Source organism: Prionailurus viverrinus, chromosome D4 (genome assembly GCF_022837055.1).
Source record: "Prionailurus viverrinus isolate Anna chromosome D4, UM_Priviv_1.0, whole genome shotgun sequence".
Lineage (NCBI taxonomy): Eukaryota > Metazoa > Chordata > Mammalia > Carnivora > Felidae > Prionailurus > Prionailurus viverrinus.
The window spans coordinates 84,149,028-84,170,542 of record NC_062573.1 but is presented as its reverse complement, the minus strand read 5'-3'; the positions used below and the strand labels follow the sequence as shown (position 1 = coordinate 84,170,542).

At 53.1% G+C, this 21,515-nt stretch overlaps 1 protein-coding gene across 4 annotated transcripts in view; it reads left to right on the top strand.

The window, feature by feature from the left end:
* The window catches only part of SYK (spleen associated tyrosine kinase), an 82,605-nt gene that overhangs the window by 37,018 nt on the left and 24,072 nt on the right, over positions 1-21,515 (top strand). For 2 of the 4 annotated variants that reach the window (XM_047828969.1, XM_047828970.1), the window contains 4 exons: positions 11,157-11,295; positions 14,686-14,767; positions 15,118-15,167; positions 16,793-16,861. In XM_047828969.1, coding sequence (XP_047684925.1) covers positions 11,157-11,295; positions 14,686-14,767; positions 15,118-15,167; positions 16,793-16,861 — 340 coding nt within the window. Of the gene's footprint in view, positions 1-11,156; positions 11,296-14,685; positions 14,768-15,117; positions 15,168-16,792; positions 16,862-17,382; positions 18,352-21,515 lie in introns of those variants that run through there. The other 2 variants (XM_047828971.1, XM_047828973.1) reach the window with 2 other exon arrangements.

Below are 21,515 nucleotides of genomic sequence, written 5' to 3'. Positions count from 1 at the left end.
TCTTCGGAATCATTTCCAGCACAAATGTCATGGGCCTGCGTGAAGTCAGCCCCGAGTGATGTAATCCGAAGAGTGAGCGAGGCCTCTCTCCTCGCGGGTCCAGCACCTGATCCCAGGCTCGCTGGAGAACAGCTGTGGTCAGAGACGGCGGCCTGCTCCCCGCTCAGACAAGGGGCCCCGCCCTGGGACAGCCGAGGGCCCAGCCAGCTGCCGCTCCCTTCCCCAGGGGTCTTCTCCTGCCTGGTCCAGGTTTTCCTATAGAACGTCTTTCCTGCTGCTTTCCAGTCATTTCGGTTGACTTACCTCCCGCGAACCAGCATTCACTAGAATCCGTAGCTGTGGAGGCACTGAATGCCGACGCCACTCGGCACGTTAGAGACGGAGGTGTGAGCACCCCACCGTCTGCCTCCCGAGCCACACATCTCAGTGGGAGAAACAGGCACTGAACCGTAGAACAGGAGCCGTGGAACAGGTGGCTGTGCAGAAGGAAAGGGACAGAGCACGCGTGTGGGTGCCCTGGGCGGGTGGACGTGTGCCGCGGGGCCGGGCCTGGGAGGACTGGCGGGCGCTAGAAGGGGGGTGCTGTCCACCTTCAGGAGGGTGTCAGGGCGGGTTCAGCTCTGGTTCGGTGGGACCCGTCTGGCTGGGTGTAGAAAAGAGACCATGCAGAGATGCAGGAGTACGGACACTCAGAGGCCACACTGTGTGGTTGGTGTGTGCTTGACCCAAGTGCGGTGTTCGTTATTCTCCAGACGTCAGGGCTTTTGCGTTCTGGTGCCTGAACGCAGGAACCCTGTGGATGCTTGTTGGACACAGGGACGTGGGTGCTGGTGCGTGGCCCTGCCCCGTGGCTCTGTGCTGTGCTCTGTGCACCCTGGTCAGGGCCGGGGCTCTGTGTCTCTTCTGGGTACACGTGCTCTTCTCGTGAGCACGGTTCCTCTGTGTCCGCTGGGGACCACGGCACGTGTTTCCGTGAGGCAGAAGGCGGGATTTCAGGATGGACACTGCCGCGTCCGTCACCCTTCTGTTCCCCCGATGTTTACGGTTCCTTGTCCGGCCTCGTCTTGCTGCCGGACTTGCCCCACGCGGGGCTGGCCGTCTGGCTCTGCATTGCTGCTGTCCTACACGGGTCTGTTCCCAGCCCTTCTAGGACACGGTCTGGCTCCAGTCAGCGGCCTGCCGGGTGCTTCCCACACCCCCACCCCCTCCGCACGGCCTCGCTCGGGGCACTTGTTTCCTTCATGACCCCGTCTTTGACCCCAAGGCCAGCCTGCCCTCCCTGGGACCTCCCGGCAGCACCTGGCGGAATTGACAAGAGTCTAAGAGGCTCTCAGATCCAGAAACAGAACGTAATTTTTGTGGCTCTTAATAATGGGCATCGTGAACTTGATTTAAGATAAGTTGGCGCATGTCAGTGTGCTGTGTGTAATGCCTAGCGCTTGGTAGGAGTGTAATAAATACAGATCTCCTCTACTGATGATGAGGTTATGTCCCGATAAACCCTTCGTAGGTGGAAAATACAGTAAGTGGAAAATGCATTTAATATACCTACGCTACTGAACAGACACCGTAGCTGGGCCTGGCCCGCCGTGGGCACACTCAGAACACATAACGTGAACATACCGTTGGGCTAAGTCATCGACTGAAGCCGATCTCATAGTCAAGTGTTGGCAGTCTGGTGTGGTCTCTGGAGCACTGGGCCGAAGGGGACACACAGAACCTATCAACGTTGTCAGTGCTGAACGCGTCGTTCGCCATCTTGACGGCGTGGATGCCTGGGGGCCGTGGCGCCCTCCCCAGCATCACAGAGAGAACCCTGCCTCACATCCCCAGCCCGGGAAGAGATGCACCTTCAAACTCTGAAGTATGGTTTCTACCAGACGACTGTCACTCTGTGTCCATCGTAAAGCTGAAAACTCACAAGTGGAACCATCGCGACTTGGGGACTGCGCGTACAAGCTGATTTTGAGTCTTGAGCGGCCACAGGCGGCAGGGGCCAAGGGGCACCTGTGGGAAATCCCAAATGCTTGCAGTTTCGGCTTAAGTAATAACATGGGGAGTCAAATGGGGAAGTGAGAGAGTTCATTCTAGAACCTCCGATTTACATGACGGCTCAACGTGGCCAGACCCCTCTCCTGGGAAAACACATGCCCTGTGCCACCCCTAGAAAACGCGGAGGAAGAGGCAGAAGTGTTTCGAAAAGGCCTACATGAGGTCGTGAATCTTTGCCATGACGGTTTAAGATGCAGAAGTTAAGTCTTGGGAACTGCTAACCACCAAGAGAGGCCGTATCTGGGGGACACTGGCCAACTGAGATCCAATTTTCTCTCCTCACGAATGACAGTGGGAAGTCCATTTGTGGGGGCGGAATACTTGAGCCAGAAGGGACCTCACTGCCATGAGTGTAAGTCCTTGGTTTTCAAAGGGGGACTGAGGCACGAGGGAGCCTACCCCAGGTGGTCAGGCGAGTGGGAGTTGAGAGCCAGGCTCCAGGGTCCTGATGGCTCTGGGCTGAGAGTCCAGGGACCCCACCACCAGCAGCTGTGTCCTAACCCCGCGCTCTCCGTGCAAGGCATGGCTCCAGGGCGCGTCCACGGGACATGTCAGCCTTTCCCCTGTCCTGTGTCCTGTCCACACAGCCTACCCGGGACCACGCGGGTCTCGAGGGTGGACCATGATGGGATTGGTGCCCTTTTAGGAAAAGGAGACTGGAGTTCTCTGTGCATGCACACATAAGGGCAAGGCCATGTGAGCACCCAGCCACGGTCCTGCGGCTTGGGGGTCAGGGCTCTGCCTTCTGGGGACACCAGGGCCCAAGGGCTTCGCGAGGGTGCAGCCCCTCGGATCTCTGAAACCTCACATGATGACAAGGCTTGCCGTTTTGAGTAATTAGTCACAGCCCAGGTCTCCCTGAAAAATGAATTTGTTCGAAAAGGTAAACAAAACTTCTTTTGCAAAATTTGTGTCCCCCCTTCCCCCAAAGGAAGGACCCAGGATTGGTGGGGTCCAAAGCGTATACGGTTCGAAGATCTTCTTTCCTTTTTATTTTTTTTTTGAGTTTTTTTTTTAATGTTTATTTATTGGTGAGAGACAGAGAAAGACAGAGCATGAGTCGGGGAGGGGCAGAGACAGAGGGAGACACAGAATCCGAAGGAGGCTCCAGGCTCCGAGCTGTCAGCGCAGAGCCCGACGCGGGACTCGAACTCACGAACGCGAGATCATGACCTGAGCCGAAGTCGGACGCTTAACCAATTGAGCCACCCAGGCGCCCCTGGAGATCCTTGTTTAAAAAAAAAAATACAAAATCTATTTTTAGAATAAGAAAAAAATTGCAAGAAATTACACTTTTCAAAGCGGGAAATGCGGTAAACATACAAAACCTAGAAAACCGTAACATAACTTTTTACTCAACTGCCTGACACATCTCAATAGTACCTTTTATTTTCTACATTTTTTCAACTGTGCAATGCTTGATCGCCTCCTCCATGGACAATAGTTTAGTAATATTATTTCCCACATGTGGAAAAAAGAAAACATGCAGTCCTTCCTCTGGGTTTACAACTCATTATTAGTAAGGCATGCACATTTTCGGGATCGTTGTCGACTTTGGGAAAGGATGTTGGAATGGAGGAAGAGTGCTCTTCTCTGGTCATAGTTAAGTATCGTTTATACATCGTACAAAACCCTGAGGCTGTGCGGTCACGTTGCTGCGCCCTGCTTGGGCTGGATGCTCCCCAGCTCGTGGTCCAGGCAGCATGGAGCCCGGGCACCCGCACGCGTCCCCCAGGTACACATCACAGGGGCCCAAATGTAATGTGCGACGCCCTTCATTTCATCACGTAAAGTATCTTAGAAAGAAAACACTCCAAAAGTTCCATTTCCTGCAAAAGGAAGAAAGTAGAATTCTCGCTTTCCTTGTGTTTAGTAGGCGGATAAATATTTGATCATTTGTGGCTTAAGGTCCTGTTAGTTCTTACAGAGCCGAGAGCAACTTCAGGGCGACCTTTAAAATACACAGATGAGGGGCGCCTGGGTGGCTCAGTTGGTTGGGCATCCGGCTTCAGCTCAGGTCATGATCTCACAGTTCATGGGTTTGACCCCCTGTGGGGCTCTGTGCCGCCAGCTCGGAGCCTGGAACCTGCTTCGGATTCTGTGTCTCCCTCTCTCTCTCTGCCCCTCCCCTGCTCCCACTCTGTCTGTCTGTCTCTCTCTCTGTCTCAAAAATAAACACTGAAAAAAATCTTTAAATAAATAAAATGCACAGATGGTGGCTCCCTAAATAGTTGAATTAATGTTACAAAGAACAAATAGTATTTCAGATTTGTCAGGGGACTCAGCAAGCCAGGAAATCACCACCGCATTTAGAAGCGTGCTCTTCAGAAAGAAGCTACGGAAATCGTCATCCTTGCACCAGAATGTTCCTGCATTCCGCCAGGTACGTGCCAGGCACTGTGACAGGGGCCATGGAGACTGACCAACAAGACTGATTCCGGCCCCGCCCTCGCCACGACCTCCGAAGATGTCACACTGAGAAAGACGGACATGCCGCAAAGGGTGTGGGGCTCCATCGGTCACGGTCGCCCCGTGTAACCGAATGGCGCTGCTGACACCCAGTATGTTCTTCATTTTATTTCTGTGCACCTGTCCATTGCGCCTCAGTCGCACCTGTTCTAACGCCGTTAGTGCAGGGATGGCCCGCCCCCATCGTCACGGGTGCAGTGCTCACAGCAGGGTCTCAGCGAGCCCCGTCTTCCTGGGGAAAAAGGCATTGAAAAGTGCCCTGAACAGTGAGGAGAAGGGAGTTAGGGCAGAAAGGGAAAAAACTGCCGAGTCTCAACACTGTGACCTGGGCGTGGCCTGGCCCAGACCAGAGACGGGAGTGACAGCCAGTCAGAGAGACAAGGAGCCCCTCCTGATCCAAAGGGGGGCCTCTGAGCAGGTGCAGAGTAGAGGTGCGGCTTGCCCTTTCCAGCCCCCTCAGAACCACTGATCCCCCTGAGTGCCTCGCATCTGAAATTCAGGTGGCCCCTCACAGTCCTCCCCTGTCCCCTCCAAGGAGAAACACACAGTTTACTCAGAATCATCCTCATGTTACCAGCTATTTCCAGGCAGAGTGTGATGCTTCCATTATTTTCTCCCTTCCCTTCCCTCCCCCCCATATCCTCCCATCACACCCTTCCCATCCTGCTTGTCCCTCCCTTAGGCACACACGCACGCCCCCTCGTGCCTCTCACGTTCACGGCTCCGTGGGAGTCCCTGCGGAGAAAGCAGTCAGCAACGTGCATAGAGGGTCCAGCGAAGGCTCACCACATTCTGTGCACAACTGGGGACGAGGAGGTTCAGTGACAGTGGCCGTCTGAAGAAGAGACTTGCGTCCGGCCAGAATCGGCTGTGCCGCTCAGAGCTGAGTGGCCTTTGTCTAGTACGGACCCAGGCTTGGGGATGCCAGATGGCGGGCCTGTCGCCCTTGAATATTAGATGATACCTTGACCAGTGCCGTGCGGTCTCCCAGCGAGGTGGAGGCCTCGCTTTGGAAATAGGAATCAGTGATGCTTTTATTGTTTTTTTACATTTTTTTTTTTAATGTTTATTTATTTTTGAGAGAGAGAGAGACAGAGCACGAGGAGGGCAGGGGCAGGAAGGGAGGGAGACACAGAATCCCAAGCAGGATCCAGGCTCCGAGCTGTCAGCTCGAACCCATGAACCGCGAGATCATGACCTGAGCCAAAGCTGGACGTTTAACCGACTGAGCCACCCGGATGCCCCATTAGTGATGCTTTTCTTTTTTTTTTTTTTTTTTTTAATTTTTTTTTTCAACGTTTATTTATTTTTGGGACAGAGAGAGACAGAGCATGAACGGGGAAGGGGCAGAGAGAGAGGGAGACACAGAATCGGAAACAGGCTCCAGGCTCCGAGCCATCAGCCCAGAGCCCGACGCGGGGCTCGAACTCCCGGACCGCGAGATCGTGACCTGGCTGAAGTCGGACGCTTAACCGACTGCGCCACCCAGGCGCCCCTAGTGATGCTTTTCAATGCAATTACGACTCATTGCGATTCAAGAAATACACAGTCACAATATGGCACGTTCGTCAGAGACACTGAGATGGCTTATAAGGATGCACGCTTGTATTCCCTGTGAACAAGGAACAAATGTGATTTAATTTGCCTCCCGGGCCTCAGATTGCTCAATGACACAATGGGGAAGGAAACTGATGTTTTGTCTGAGTTGTTACGGAGACGAACAAGGTGCCGTGCACGGAGTTAAGCCGGTGGTCGCCATGTGGCTGCTCCCTACAACCCTGGAGTCTTTTCTTCCATCGGTTCCGGAAAATACTCAGCCAGTTTTTCCTCAACTGCTACTCTCTTTCTTTCTTACCATTCATTCCTTCAGAGGCTCCTGTTAAACATCTCATAGACCTTCTGGATTCATCCTGTGTACCGTTTCTCACGTTCTGTCGTCTTTTCTCCGTGTGCTGGCCTGTGTCATGTCTTTGCGTCCGTCCTTCCAGTTCACTAAATGGCACTTTATGTGTCTAATCTGCTTTTAAACTGAACCACTGTTTATTTATCCCCCCACCAATGACATTTTTTTTTTTTTAATTTCTAGCAGTTCTCTCTGTTGTGGTGGTGGTTTCTCTAACATCCCTGGGCATGTGTAGAGTATTTTATTGCTTGGTCATATTTGCAATTCCGTCTTTTTTTATTCTTTATTTTTAGAGAGAGAGGGAGAGAGAGAAAGAGAGTGAGAGTGGGGAGGGGCAAGAGGGAGAGAGAGAGAGAATCTCAAGCAGGCTCCATCCTCAGTCCTGAGAGCCTGATGCGGGACTCAGTCTCACAACCCTGAGATCATTACCTGGGCTGAAATCAAGAATGGGACGCGCAACGGACCGAGCCCCCCGGGCGCCCCACGATTGCCCCTCCTGTTTCCTTGAACACTTCGTACACAGGGAGCTCAACCTTCCAGTGACCGGTGACTCCACTATGAAAGTCCTTAAGGGTTCAAACCTCTGTGTCCTCCGCTCTCCTTCCCTCCCTGCCCTCGATCTCCTAATTCACGTGTCCTTGTGTCTTCGTGATCTTTTCGAGCTCAGTTTGATCGCCGTGCGCCAGTGGGAATCCTGAGCCTCCTGTGTCGGGACTGCTGTCTCCCAGAGCCTGGGAGGATCTCTTCTTCGGGTCCGGCGGCCCCGCTGCCCTGTCCGCGGCAGGGCCATACTCGTATTTGCCCTTACACCAAACCCACATTTTTTTGTGTCACTCTTCATATTTACTGCCCCCTTTCCCCAGCTCAAGCTGCAACTCCCTTCTTGTTATATACTTAAGTTTGAGAAGCAGGGTGTGGGTTTAGGAAAGCCCTTGCCCTTGTCTGCTGATGAGTGAGATCGGGTGTGGCTGGCCCCCAGCCCCACGTGCTGCAGTGACCGTCCGGTGCCCCCGTCAGCGGTCAGGGGACACCACGTTGTTTGACACGTGTGGCTCTGTGGGTCCGGGTCAGCGTCACGGCACGGCCTGTCTAAAGCAAAACGTTCAAGGGGCTGTGGGCTGATGGCAGTAGCAGCCCGTTGATCCGACCAAGGCGCCCGTGAAGCTGAGAGGAGGGGCATGACCCGGTTCCACGGGCCGGGGGAGAGACGGAGGCGTCAGATGCGGACCCGCGTTCCGTGCCGGTCCTGCTTTGCAGGGAGCGTACATGTGCCTCCTTTCGCTATGATGCAAGGCGGCGGTGCCCGGAAGGTGCATTTCCGTGCGTCTCTTGCGGACCGGGAGGGCGCCAACCCTCCAGCTCTCCTCTTCCGTGGACGGTTGGCCCGAGGTCCCGCCCAGCACATCACTACCCTGGACGGGAGGGGCGAGCCCTCCCGGTCCGTCCGGACAGCCCGCCCCAGCCACGGCCATCGTCGGGTACACACGGCCACCCCGGCCCTCCTCCCCTCCAAGCCAGCCACGCTCTGTGGCTCTGTGGCCACGCAGGAGGCTGTGCCCTGCTGTCCTGTTCTGTCTGCCGCAGACATGGCACAACGTGTCAGGACCTGGGTGGCAGAGAGGGAGGTGGTCCTCCCTCCCTGCCACTGCCTGGGCATTGCCAGCACACATCCTCTCTGATCTAGGAGGCGTCGGAGGGTGGACAAGGGGGCAGCTGCTCCAGGCCTCCACCCCCCCCCCCCACCCCTCCTGGGCCAAGGGCTTCGGCATCTGGGAGGGGCAAGGCCAGCCCAGCCCAGAGCCTGAGACACGCAGCCTGGGAGGCGGGGGGCTCTCCTGCCCTCTGCTGCCCTCCGACCAAGGAGAGTCGCAGCGCGACAGCTTTGCGGCCCGGCTGCAGTTCCCAGCACCGTGATAGCAAAACACGAATGTGTTGTCGGCTTGCTTCTTCCAAGAGACCCACAGGGGAAGAGACATTCTGGGGCTTCCGCGAACGTGCCTGACGCTGGCTGGCCCCTAGCGCAGGAGAGGAGCTGGGAGCTGAGCCTTTGCTCCCCCTCTTTGCGGGGGAGGGGTCAGTGCCACAAACCTGGTGGGGGTGCTGGGGCAGAGCGAGCTTTCTGGGGGAGCAGGAGGGGCCGCTCCGGCTTCCAAACCAGTTTTCCGCGTGCATCAGATTAAAAATAGCCCAGCCCAGGATCTGCCTGAAGCCAGCAGATACCTCACAGCTGCCGGCCGTTAGCGTCACTGGGCCTCTGGTCCTCGCCACCTACAGAAGTTGGGCCTGTGGGTTTCCTTCTCTGCCCTCATTTCCTGCCAGCTGCCATGGGGGGCGGGGGGGGGCTGTCAAGCAGCTTGTCTGCTGCCCGGCTGGCTGTCGCTGCCGGGATCCCCGTGAGCTGGCCACAGGCTGCCTGGCTGGAGCTCCGGGACAGAGGGACTCTGCTTCAGGACCTGTGCCCTGGGGCTGGGGGTGGGGGGCGGTGCCGATAGGGGGTGGGAGGGGGCCGAAGGAGGTGTGTGCTTTTGCAGAAATCCCTCGTCCAAAAGCAAGACCCGCCGTGTCTCCTCCTCACGCCAGGTCTCTCTTTATACTGTTTTTCTCACGAGACAGAAAACACGCGAATGGGTGCATCGCCGTGTTGAGGTGCAGATCCGTGAATACTCACAAAGCAAACACCGCCAGGGGAGAGAAGGAAAACCAATGTGGCGGGGGGGCCCGCCCCGCTCACAGCTCGAGGACACCACTTCCTGGATTCTGGTGTCCGACGTACCCTCAAATTTTTTTCTTCTTCTTCTTCTTTGGTTTTATCACCTCGGATCTAGGTGTGCACCTCCAAACAAACCGTTTGCTCTTGCCTGTTTGGGAACCCGTGCACATGGAATCGTGGCGTGTGTTTTATGCTCCTGGGAGTCCCCTGTGGTCTGTGCCATTGCCATTTGGCCGTCGGATTGTTCTGCGATGTTGCGGCGTGCGAATACCCCAGAGTTTACCTGCTCATTCTGTCCGCAGTCAGTGGACCTGTTATTTAGGTCGTTTACGGTTTGGGACAATCACCGATAAAGCTGCTGTAAACGCACCCGCATACTTTCCGGGCACAGGGGGCATCAGTTTTTTTTACCTAGGAGTGTGGATTTCTGCTTCCCAAGGACTGAACAGGTTTGAGATCCATAGAGAGTTCCAAGCTGTCTCCCAAAAGTAGATGATCAGAATCATACTCCACCCAGCAGCATGGAGGGCACCTGCTACCCTGTTCTTAGGCAGCACTTGGTATTATCAGCCTTTCTCATTTTGGCCAGTCTGAAGGGTGCCCAGGGGTGTTTCCACCATGGTCTTACTCTGCGTTTCCCGGATTATTCTGGTCCCAGCATCCCCCCTGGGCAATCTGCCATCCCCCGTCTCAATTTTAACAAGAAAATTTCAATCCGGGCATCGGGCAAGATGGAGTGCTGGAATTTAGGCACGAATTCAGAAAACCAGAGTTTGGATCCCTTTTCTTGCTTCCAGGACCCTGAGGTCAATGATCTAAAAGGCTGTAAGTCAAGGAGAGTGCTGTTTTGGAGCCGCCCATGGACATTGTCCCCCCGCGGTCCCCTTTGGTCTGCGCATGTGTCAATTTCTCACGCTCAGGGTTCATTTCACCGAGTTCTTCATCCCTCCAAACCACCCTTTTTGTTGGCCGCGGGTGCTTATGGAGTAAAATATGAGCAGTCCCGCATTCCACATTATAAAAGAGCTTCTTATAAAGAAGACTCCGTTCTCCTCCCGTGTGAAAATAGGTCTTACCCCTTCTGTGTGGTGGTTTTTTGTTTTGACAATGACGAACAGGCCTTAGCCGGCCGTGGGGCTGTGAAGACAGGTTCACGCCTGGGGTGCTGGTGGCGTGGCTGGGTTGGGAGGAAGGAGCTGTTCTGAAGGTGCAGAAGGTTTCAGAAGGGGGGTCTGGGTGTGTCCCTGAACCCGCACCAGCTGCCCGGAGCAGCGGGGTGTGGAGGCCGCCCGGCCAACATGCACAACCAAGTGTCACTCCGTGAGAAATGTATTCTTAGAGCAAACGTCCAGCCCCACCCGGCACACAGCTCGGCTGTCTGTGTCCACTTACCTTTGGGGATGAGTCCACAGGCGGGAGAGGGCGACCACACGTGTTTCCAACGCCCGTCTCGGGGGCGTGACCTCTTGCAACCGGAAGGAGGCGTCCGAAATTTTCCCAAAGCACGGAAATCCCACGCAGCGTGGCACAGTCACTCGAGCTCTTCCCAAAATACGGTGCCCTGGGGCACGCTGCGAAACGTTTTGGGGGCTTAGTTTCCTCATCGTGGAAAATGGCAGGGCCCCAAAGGCCCTGGGAAGAGGGGGTCCTCGCCCCCTCCATCTGTGGTCGGGAAGTTTCCGACGTGAGATGCTTCCCAGGCACGTCCACGCTGCACCCGGGGCCGGGCCGGCCGGCGGTGCTGCGGCTTCTGGGACTGTGCCCCAGACGCAGACCTCGGGGAAGAGAGGCCAGCGCAGAGACTCTCCCTGTGCCGTGGGTGCCCTGTGCTGGTGGCCTGCCTGGGCGGCTCCCCCAGGTGGACGGAGACTCGCCCCCAGAACCCAGGCTCCCCCTGCTGCCCACCCAAGGGTCCGGCCGGGCCTCTCTATGCGCGGGGGCCAAGCCCCGGAGCCCAGGTCGGGCACTGCAGGCGGCACATGGGGCAGGTGTGGGTTTGACGCGCCGCCTCCTGTCTTGCAGGATCCGGGACAGGAACGACAACGGGTCTTACGCCCTGTGCCTGCTGCACGAGGGGAAGGTACTGCACTACCGCATCGATAAGGACAAAACGGGGAAGCTCTCCATCCCCGACGGGAAGAAGTTCGACACGCTCTGGCAGGTACGGGCCGTCCTCACGAGGGAGAAAGCCCACCTGGGTCCCCGTAGGGGCTCCTTTCAACCCTCAGGTGCCCGGAAGCCCGGGCCAGAGGTGGGGATGTCAGGTGCACGAGGCTCCAGAATCCAGAAGTTCTGGGCACCATGGAGGGCCCCCCCCCCCCCCCGCCCCCGCCGGCCACCCCGGAGAGCTGTGCTCAGAGGTGAACAGGAGGCCATGCCTCGGGGACTGGGAGCACTTCTCACTCTATATAAAGCATCGGGTGCTTGCTTGCTGCAGAAGGAAGCTCTGGAAACGAAGGAGACTCAGAAAGGGCAGCGCTCCCTGGGTGATTCAGGATTTTTCAGCTCTGGTCTGAAGAGGGATTCTTTTTCACCCAACCTCTAGTAAACCCCAATATGGCTCATAATTCGGGAGACACACAGGGACCAAGGAGCAGGGAATCGGCCCTGGCCATGGCCGTGGCCGTGCTGCACACATCACTTCATCCAGGCACCCTGTAATCTCCTGGGTCCAGCAGCAGAGAAACCCGAGGGACTCTGCTGGCCCGAGTGGCCACCACACGGAGCTTTCGTGGGTGAGGAACGCAATGAGGGTTGTGTCCACGTGCCCACACCCCAAACCTCACCGGTGCCGATAGCAGGAAAGGGCTCCACTCAAAATCCATCTGTTTGAAAACCGGCAGAAAGGATTCTCATTCCTTGAAAGCACAGTAACCACCACCTCATGTATTCTGGTTCCTAATGCTGTGGCTGGAAAAGAAATACCTCTTTTCTGAATGCCGGGCGTTGGGGTATTTATTCACATCGGTCGTAACACCCGCATCGTCTGCCGTGTGGCTCGCTAGTGACCACGGGCTCTGCTTTAACTCACCAGCACCAGTTTGAGAGAGCGTTCAGCCTACCAGATACGAGTGCCCAATGCAGCTCAGAGATGAGTAGGGGACGTTGCTGGTGTATTAATTCCCACCAGCGTTTCTCACCTCCTACAAGAATTGTGGATGGTGTGCACATAAGGGCCCCGGGTCTGTCCTCCAGCACGACTGCTCGGGGGCCCCGGTGTCATGACCAGGACACGGCCACAGAGCCGTTGGACTTCTCCGGGATGACCATTTCCTTTGTGTGAGTTCACGCACAGTGCCAAGGTCAGCACACTGGCTCATCCCAGCCTTCCATTTTGACAGGTGTGATTTCAGTGTTTTTTTTTCTTGAGAGCCACGTGAGGGGCCGCTGTTCATGAACCCCCCCCCCCCAGGAGCCCCGAGCTGTTTCCCTGGGAGTTGGGAATTGCTACACTTGGCTGGACTGGCTTACTTTGGGGACGGAGTCAACAAACCAGGACCTAATCTGGCCCTTGGCCTGTTTTTGTATAGTTATGGAAGAAGTGGTTTTTATACTTCAAAGTGCTTTTGTGTTTTTTTTTTTAAGAAAGGAGTGTATGACAGGGAAAGTGGCCTGAAAAAAGCCTAAACTATCTCTGTCCAGCCTCTTGTAGAGGAACTTTGCTGACCCCTGCCCGGGAGGGAAACGCTCATGTGCAAGCCCACCGTCCAGGCACCCTTGTCGGTACAGTGTCAGAAAACACAAGATATTTGAATGACACTGGAAAGATGGACAGGCACCTCACTGCTGGAGGGACCTCGATACTGTCAGCCAAGGACACGCTGTTACATTCAATGGAGCGGACAGAGCCTCTGTGTCTATTTCAGAAGCGTGTTAGGGCTGGTCTCGTTGAAACGCCTGCTTAGAGGTAGATCTTACCACAATAAAAGACGACGTAAAAAGAGAGTGCTTCCTGGAAGGGTAAAATATATTCGTTCAGGGGCGCCTGACTGGCTCCTTCGGTAGAGCATACCACTCTTGATCTTGTAGTCGTGAGTTCAGGCCCCACCTTGGGCATGGAGCCTACTTAAAAAAAATTACAGATACAAACATTCACCCAAGCAAGTAAGTTTCGAGAGGAGATTCAAGAGCAGGGTCCTTAACTGGAAAAGGTACCAATAAACAGAGAAGGAACAGATACCAGATATGAAGATTCTAGGTTGTCTGAAGAGATGTCTGTTTGAGAGAAGAAAATATGCAATACCAAGGCTGTCTTCTTATTGTGTAATTTTGATGAGATACAAATAAATCTACTTGTCATTAATTAATTTTTTAATGGGCCAATTGGACATCATGAGTCATGGTTTTCTGGGAGCTGTTAGCCAAGGATGGCCACATTCTGTCAACATAAGGTCATTCTCTAGAAGACCCTGTCCTGATGACCCAGCTCTGACATCTTCTCCCTGAAACTTTTGGGCTGAATGACTTGGTACCTCCAAAGCCTTTGCCCACAGCCCTTGTACAGCATTAACCGATGACTAATAGTATATTGTGATTCCTTCACCTGTCTCTCCATCAAGAGAGGAAGCAATTCAGGAAAAGGAAATATGCCTCATTCATCTTAGTTTGCCTTTGGTCCTGCCTTGGGGCTTAGCATGAATGACTGAATAAAGGAAGAAATGTTAGCATGCTGAATTTGTTTTTATAACATCATACGGATGTAGGAGAAATAAATAAATGGAGCTTGCTATTGAAAAAGGAAGGGAAGGAGGGCTGATGGAATGGATGGTTGGATGGATGGGTGAATGAATGGATGGATGGGTGGGTAGATGGGTGGGTGGGTGAGTGGATGGATGGGTGGGAGGATGAGTGGGTGGGTGGATGGATGGGTGGGTGGGTGGATGAGTGGATGGATGGGTGGGTGGGTGGATGGATGGATGGATGGATGGATGGTTGGATGAGTGGCTGGCTGGCTGGGTGGGTGGGTGGATGGGTGGATGGATGAGTGGCTGGATGGGTGGATGGATGGATGGATGGATGGATGGATGGATGGATGGATGAGTGGCTGGCTGGCTGGATGGGTGGGTGGATGGGTGGATGGGTGGGTGGGTGGATGGATGGATGAATGGCTGGATGGGTGGATGGATGGATGGAGGGATGGATGAGTGGCTGGCTGGCTGCGTGGGTGGGTAGATGGATGGATGGATGGATGGATGAGTGGATGGATGGATGGGTGGGTGGATGGATGAGTGGCTGGCTGGCTGGATGGGTGGGTGGGTGGATGGATGGATGGATGGATGAGTGGATGGATGAATGGGTGGGTGGATGGGTGGATGCAAGGGTGTGGGGAGAGTGAGGTCAAGTCCAGATGGGAGGTGGCACGTGGACTTCAGTCCAGAATCTGAGGCCGGGGGGAGGGGCCATGGGAAGGGAGCAGGATGAGCTCCCAAGGAAGCACGTTTTATTGTCCTCGAGCCACATTTAAGGTCTGAAAGGGGAGTCGGCTGCCCCAGGTGGGATTTCTCCATTTCCTGCCTCCGTTATGCATGGCTCTTACTTTCTTCTTTTTCAGCTAGTGGAGCATTATTCTTATAAAGCAGATGGGCTGTTAAGAGTTCTTACAGTTCCGTGTCAGAAAATTGGCGGGCAGACAGGTGAGTCCCTGATGTTGGAACCTCCGTGTCTCAGATATTGACAACAGTCAGCCTCGTGTTCCTTTTGGCCTGTCCCAGGTTCAGGTGGGATGAGGACTGACTTTTACAGATCAATAAAAAATGTCGGATCAGTCCCATTAATCAAAATGTAGCCAATAACTTTAACCTTAGAAAACGGACTGATTCCAACTGCGTGGGTAAGAAAGGCGAGTGAAGAGAAGACATCGAAAAAAAATGGCGCCCCAGGCAGGACAGTTGGACAGTCAGGCTGAGTGATCTGTGGGGGGCAGGGAGGCGTGTTGCGGGTTTCCCGGGACTTAGCCCTAACCGACCGTGCTCTTTCCACCCAGGAAATATCAACTTCGGAGCCCGGGCGCCCCTCCCAGGTCCACATCCTGCAGTAAGTGTTACCAGAACTGCCCCTTGGGTGCAGAGGCCATATGTTAGTGCAAGGTTTAGCACTCAAGGGTAGAGGTGACTGTTGCTTTTGTCACCTTGGTAAACTGCGACCGGGGGGTGTCAGCTAGAATCAGCCTACTTTTAGTTCCAGGCCGGTGGAGGCTATTTGTAGGTTAGGCTGGGACACCCAGTGTTAAATCAGAAGTACGCCCCCTAGTGGATTCGGGAGTGCTAGCCTCCAGCTCTGGCCCAGCCCCGAGCCATCTGTGTGGAGCCGTGTGCACGATCCATGAGATCGTGTGCTTGGTCGCTGTAGTGAGTCTGGGGTGCGAGATGTCTCACTGAGCCCGCCCCCCCCCCCCCCCGCCAGCTCTCTTGGTTAAATCATCGTTCTCAGAAGACTCGACCTTTCGGGAGAGCTGGTCTGGCAGTAGCTTAGCGGAGGAGGTTTGGGGAGGGGCTGGGATGCTCAGCTGCATCAGACGAGGAGAAGCCCCTAGAGAAGGCAGGTACTGGCCTTTCCCTCCATGTCAGTAGGAGGTGAGAATGTCACCTGTCCCCATGTCTCCACGTGGGCTTGCCCAGCACACGCCCCTAAAGAGAGAATCCTGCCAGTCTCCTACCTCCCGACTGTTCCAAGCTGACACACAGGTTTATACTCAAGACAGGACTCGGTCCTGCTCCTTTTGGGGGACCTCGGTGTGCACCTTCGGTGTCCTTTAAAGTATAAAATTCCCCCATCCTGAGTTGTGTGCTCCACGTCTCCCGATTGGCCTGTTAACCCTTAAAAAACAAAATCCACAGAGAATAAACGTTCTGCCCCGGGTAAGGCCCGTTGACGGCTCAGAGGCTGTGTCTGTGTTGAAGCAGCGAGGCTCTCTGGGGCCAGTAGCCACCACTGGATGGGGGCGATTGGGAATTTGCTAAAGTACCAGTGAACTTTGGCCCCAGCGTCTAAAATATAGCACCTCTGTGGAGTGATCATTTTATTTTACGCTTTACGCGGCTCCTGGGCCTGGAGAGTCTACTGGAACATGTGTGTTCCATGAAACAGATTTCTCTTCCTCTGAGATGGGTGAGGGCTCAGGGCTGAGAGCTCATCAAAGAACATCAAGCCTGTATGTAGCCACGCATCAGCCAATACCTTCAGGACGTTAGCTATTCTGGAAAACCTTGTTATTAACTGGTGAGACACATACAGGGAAAAAAAATAAATACATGCCCCACGTGTCCTAATCTGGAATTTCCACAAACACCTTAGAACCAACACCCCAAAGATGTAACAGAATTGGGCACCATCTGATTTATTCTTTAGAATGATTTGCCTCGAGTTTGTGATTCAGTAGTCTATATGATACAGGAGCTATTTAACGTAACAGCCCTGATCTTATAGCTCTCCATGGAAACTGTTACCAAAATATTTTTCCCGATCCTTCTGCTCACGTGCTGGGCTTCTCCTGAAGCCTCCCCAGTGACCCAGTGTTGCTGGTGCTGAGTCTCCTAGCGGAACGTGGAGGGGGCTGGCGGTGATCATTGTAAAGCAAGTCGAAATAGTATGTCATGTAAGGTAGCCCGTGTGTGTCTCCTGAAACATTTACTATTCCTCTTTGCCGTTATGGTTTCTAGACATGGTCAGCGGGTGGAATTATCTCAAGAATCAAATCATACTCCTTCCCAAAGCCTGGCCACAGAAAGGTGCTAAAGCGTCCCCTGCTTGCGGTCCTTGACTGAGTGGTAGGACTGTCCCGTACGCGGCACCCCCCGCTCCGGTGACCGCTGGCCTCCGCGTGTGCTGCCCTGACCACCCCCCCCCCCCCGCCCCGTCCCGCTGCTCCGCTCTCCTGTCTGCCGTGTGCAGCCCCGGTCGGCAGCCCCCTCCCGGGCCTCCTGTGCTTTCCTTGTGGGTCCTGGTCACTGCCACCAAGTCCACGCCGCGAGCGTGCCCTCTCTGCTGAATGTGCGCTTGAAAGTCAATTTGGGTCGACGGGGAAAGTGGGAGCCTCGTGTCGGAAAATCGTTTCAAAGCGAGCCGCGTGACTTTGTTGCCAGAATCCTGTGTTGCAGGAATGGGAGCCGGTCGCACAAATCACACGCTGCCGGGAGGAATGCCAGGGTTTAGCGCCTAAGACGGTTTATTTTGTGGACGCCAAGTGCGACAGTACCTGCGTTACGGCTGTCGGCTTCCAGCACGGAACTGGAGGTAGAACATGCATGAAGACAGACGTGGACACTTGAGGATTAGAAATACCTGTTTTCTTTATGGGGCAGTAAGGTTGACATAGGAAGGGGTTTTCTATTTGGCTGTGTGGTTGGATTAGGAGGAAAGAAGCCGAATTATTTTAATGATTTTTATTTATAAGGAATCGTCTCCATATATATATATGTGTGTGTGTGTGTGTGTGTGTGTGTGTAGATACACAGACGTATATTATGTATGGATTGTTTTTTGTGCTTTTATCATTGGTGGTAGAAAATTCTTTCATTACTAATTCTCTCCACGTTCACATCAATTGGCATTTTCCCAGACATACAGTTGGACATCAACACAGCATACAAGTTGGCTACAGTACTTGCTAGAAACTACAGAAACGAAAAAGCATAAAAGTCCTGAGATTTCATTTAGGAGGAATGTTCCAAGCGAGCCGTCCTACTGAAGGCGTTCTCAGTCGTGCTGACGGCAGGCCAGAGAGGGGAGTTGAGCGTGACGTTTGATGAGCTGAATGAAACGGAATGGCTGTCTGAATGTCAAGGGCCCAGGAAGCGTGGGTCAGCCCGCAGGAAGGCTCAGCTAGGAGGGGGCAGTGCTTTGGGTTGGGGGGGGTGGTGCTACATTCGAGGCTGCCTTTGCTAAGGGTGGCATTTTAGGAGTCGGGGACCAGGTTGTCAAGGTGACACATTCTCTGTGTCCAGTGCCCACTTTGCCACACCGCTTGGCGTTTGCTAGAAGGTCCCAGGACCGGCATGTGATTGAGGCTGTGGCCCTGAAGAGGTCAGCGTCCCCCATGCTCCCCAGCACAGCTCTCCCACTGCCGCCTGCTGGCCCGCGTGGCCTCGGCATTCGCCCCTTCCCTTGGGAGAGGGCTCCGCCTGGGGGCTCACAGGCCCGGGGTCCAGCAGTGTTTCCTGCTGAAGGGGCCAGATGGCACCCATCAACCGAGGTGACGCAAAGCGGATTCTGCTTCGAGGTGCGTGTTCATAATCACAAGCTGTCAGCTTTTCAAGGCTGTAATTACAATGTAGTTCAACTTTGCGAACTTGCTACCGGGGTTTGATGGTCGAACACAAGATTCAGGAGTTTGTAATTGGACGCCGCCCCCCGACAGAGCTGTGTAAAAGAGCTCGGGGCAGGATGCGTGGCATGCATGGTGCCCAGACCCCTTGCTCGCTGGCTTCCGTGGCCCCTCCACGCACAGGGCCTGCCTGTCTGCCATGGGGGATCCCCTGTAGACGTGGGCCACACGGCCGGTTGCCACGATTTCTTTATTCATGATCCCCTGTATGGTGGCCCAACCCTATGTGCCAACACACAGCCCCCCAACCCCCGTGCAGCCCCGGGGATGGGCGGTTTCACTGTAGACAGCGTTCCATGCGTATCTTTGTTACGTGGTTCCTAAGTGCACCACGCGGGGTTCAGCCAAGGGAGCGTGACCAGCTGGAGATTTGTGTACAAAACAGACACACACACGCGTACATACATATTTACATACACACACATCTCTACACGCGTGCACTCACATATGAGTATAGGTTTGTCACAAGGACTCGCCTTATGCTATTATGGGGGCTGTATATGTGGGTCCCGTGTCTGTAGGGCAGACCGTCCGTCAGGAAGGGAACTTCAGGAGCAGGACGGACCTCTTCGGAGATGCTTAAAGTTGTCGTCCGCAGCCGGGGGTCAGTCCGCCCTCCACCTTTCTTTTTTTCTCTCTTGGCAAAGCCTCAACTCTCCCCAAAGGACTCTCAGCTGATTAACCCAGGCCCACCCATGATAATCTTAAATTAATGAATTAGGGATTTCTTTTTTTTTTTTAATTTTTTTAATGTTTATTTATTTTTGAGACAGAGAGAGACAGAGCATGAGCAGGGGAGGGGCAGAGAGAGAGGGAGACACAGAATGGGAAGCAGGCTCCGGGCTCTGAGCTGTCAGCACAGAGCCCGACGCGGGGCTCGAACTCACAGACTGTGAGATCGTGACCTGAGCTGAAGTCAGAGGCTTAAATGACTGAGCCACCCAGGCGCCCCATAGGGATTTCAGTTACATCTGCAGAATCCCTCCATAGCAGTATCAAGATGATAATTTGATTCAATAATGAAGATTACAGCTCAGAGTAGCCACACTGACACATCAATAAGCCATCACCCCAGGAAACAGCAGCCCAGCCCTGGGAGGAGACAACTCACCCCCACCCCATCCCTGTCCCAAGCAGGCTGAAGCCGGCTTAGTCACTCACGGTGAATAAGGAGAGATCTAGAAAAGACGAAATAGATCTTTACACTAAAGGAATGTGTCCCCTCTTTTTTTTTTTTAAGTTTTTATTAATTTATTTTGAGAGAGAGAGAGAGAGAGAGCAGGAGGGAAGAGACAGAGAGAGAGAGGATGCCAAGCAGTTTCTGGTATCTGGTGCAGAGCCCGACGGTCAGTGCAGAACCCGACTCAGGACTCGAACTCACGAAATCGGAGACTATGACCTGAACTGAAACCAAGAGTTGGACACTTAACCAAAAGTTGGAGCCACCCAGGCACCCCAAACATGTCTCCTCTTCTTAAACTATCAATATATATCACTAAGACTACCTAAAATATCTGTAAGGCTACCTAAAAATAAACACACGCATGGATAAGGAACATAATATCATCAAAGGAAATAAAAAACTGGGAGTAAGTATTGGTAATGACACACGTGTAAGGCTAAGATCTTTAATACATAGAAATTCTGTAAGTAAGAGTTTTAACTAACAGGCTAACGGCAGAGGATGTCAGCAGGCAGTTGTTAGTAAAGCAAATGTATTTGTATTTCTCTTATAGGGAAAACATAGGAAAATGTAAACATAGGGGAAGCCGCTCCATTTCATAACGAGAGATACGCAAGTTGAACCTCTGGTGCCCCGTTATGTCCATCTGTGAAATGGGCCCAAGTAAAAAGCTTGATGGCATGGTGTGGGAGGAGGCTAATAAGGTCTTCTACACTTTGCTGGAAGCGATACAGCCTCGAAAAAAAGGTCGTTTCATAACATCCACCAGAAATAAAAGCACACATGACTTCTTGCCTGCAATGTTATCTCTAGGTGTGTAATATTGTTACATGCATGCACAACCACGTACATGTGAAGGTGTTCACTCCAGCACCGTATAACTGACAAAGTCTGGAAACCATTTAAAAGTCTATCACTGGGAAAGAAACCAGTTACAATAAAACTCACACTGTGGGAGACAGCTGAGATCTACAATTGTTTCCAAAATACAGCGTTAGTTGCAAGTGACGAATATGTGCTGATAGAATATAGAATGTTCTGGAAGAAATACAGTAATAACGACACCGGTAAAAGCAGTTGCTGTGGGAGTACGAGACAGGGCTGTCAAGGAGAGTCCTGTTTCGTTGTAAACCCTGCCGTGCCTTTTAAAATCTTTACCTTTTGAATTTATTTAATAATAGTTTTAAAAAGGGAAATTAGAATTTCTAATTAGAATTAGGATTAGGAGCTAATTAATCTGGGGCGCCCGGGTGGCTCAGATGGTTGAGCGTCTGACTTCGGCTCAGGTCATGATCTCACAGTTTGTGAGTTCGAGCCCAAGTCGGGCTCTGTGCTGACAATTCAGAGCCTGGAGCCTCTTCAGATTCTGTGTCTCCCTCTCTCTGACCCTCCCTTGCCCACCCTCTCTTTCTCGAAAATAAATAAGCATTTTTAAAAAAGAAACTAATCTGATTAATACTATGAAGATACGTCTCTGGCAAAAAAAAAAAAAAGGCTATTGCCTATTTAAATTTATAACATTTTTGAAATATGCATTGATTTTCCCTAGATGCCAAAGATATCAGTAAAGAAGCATTGTGTGATTTAAGTTATGGATTAAATGTATTTTAATCGCTATTCAGAAATATGTTAGGAGAGCTGGTATTTATGTTTTTGTAAATAGAAGAGGAATTTTCTATTCGTGAGGCAGTCAGGAGGAAGCATTTAGGGGAATTATGTCAGATACCCCGTCTGGTTAGCTAAGGTGCAAATGACGCTCTCGAGTTTGTTAATTTGACCAACATACATAGTTGTTTTTAATGATTCAGGCACAAAAAGTACATGTCAGAACTTGAATTAATTCTAGCATGTGGGTGGTTAATGAAAAGTGTGTTTT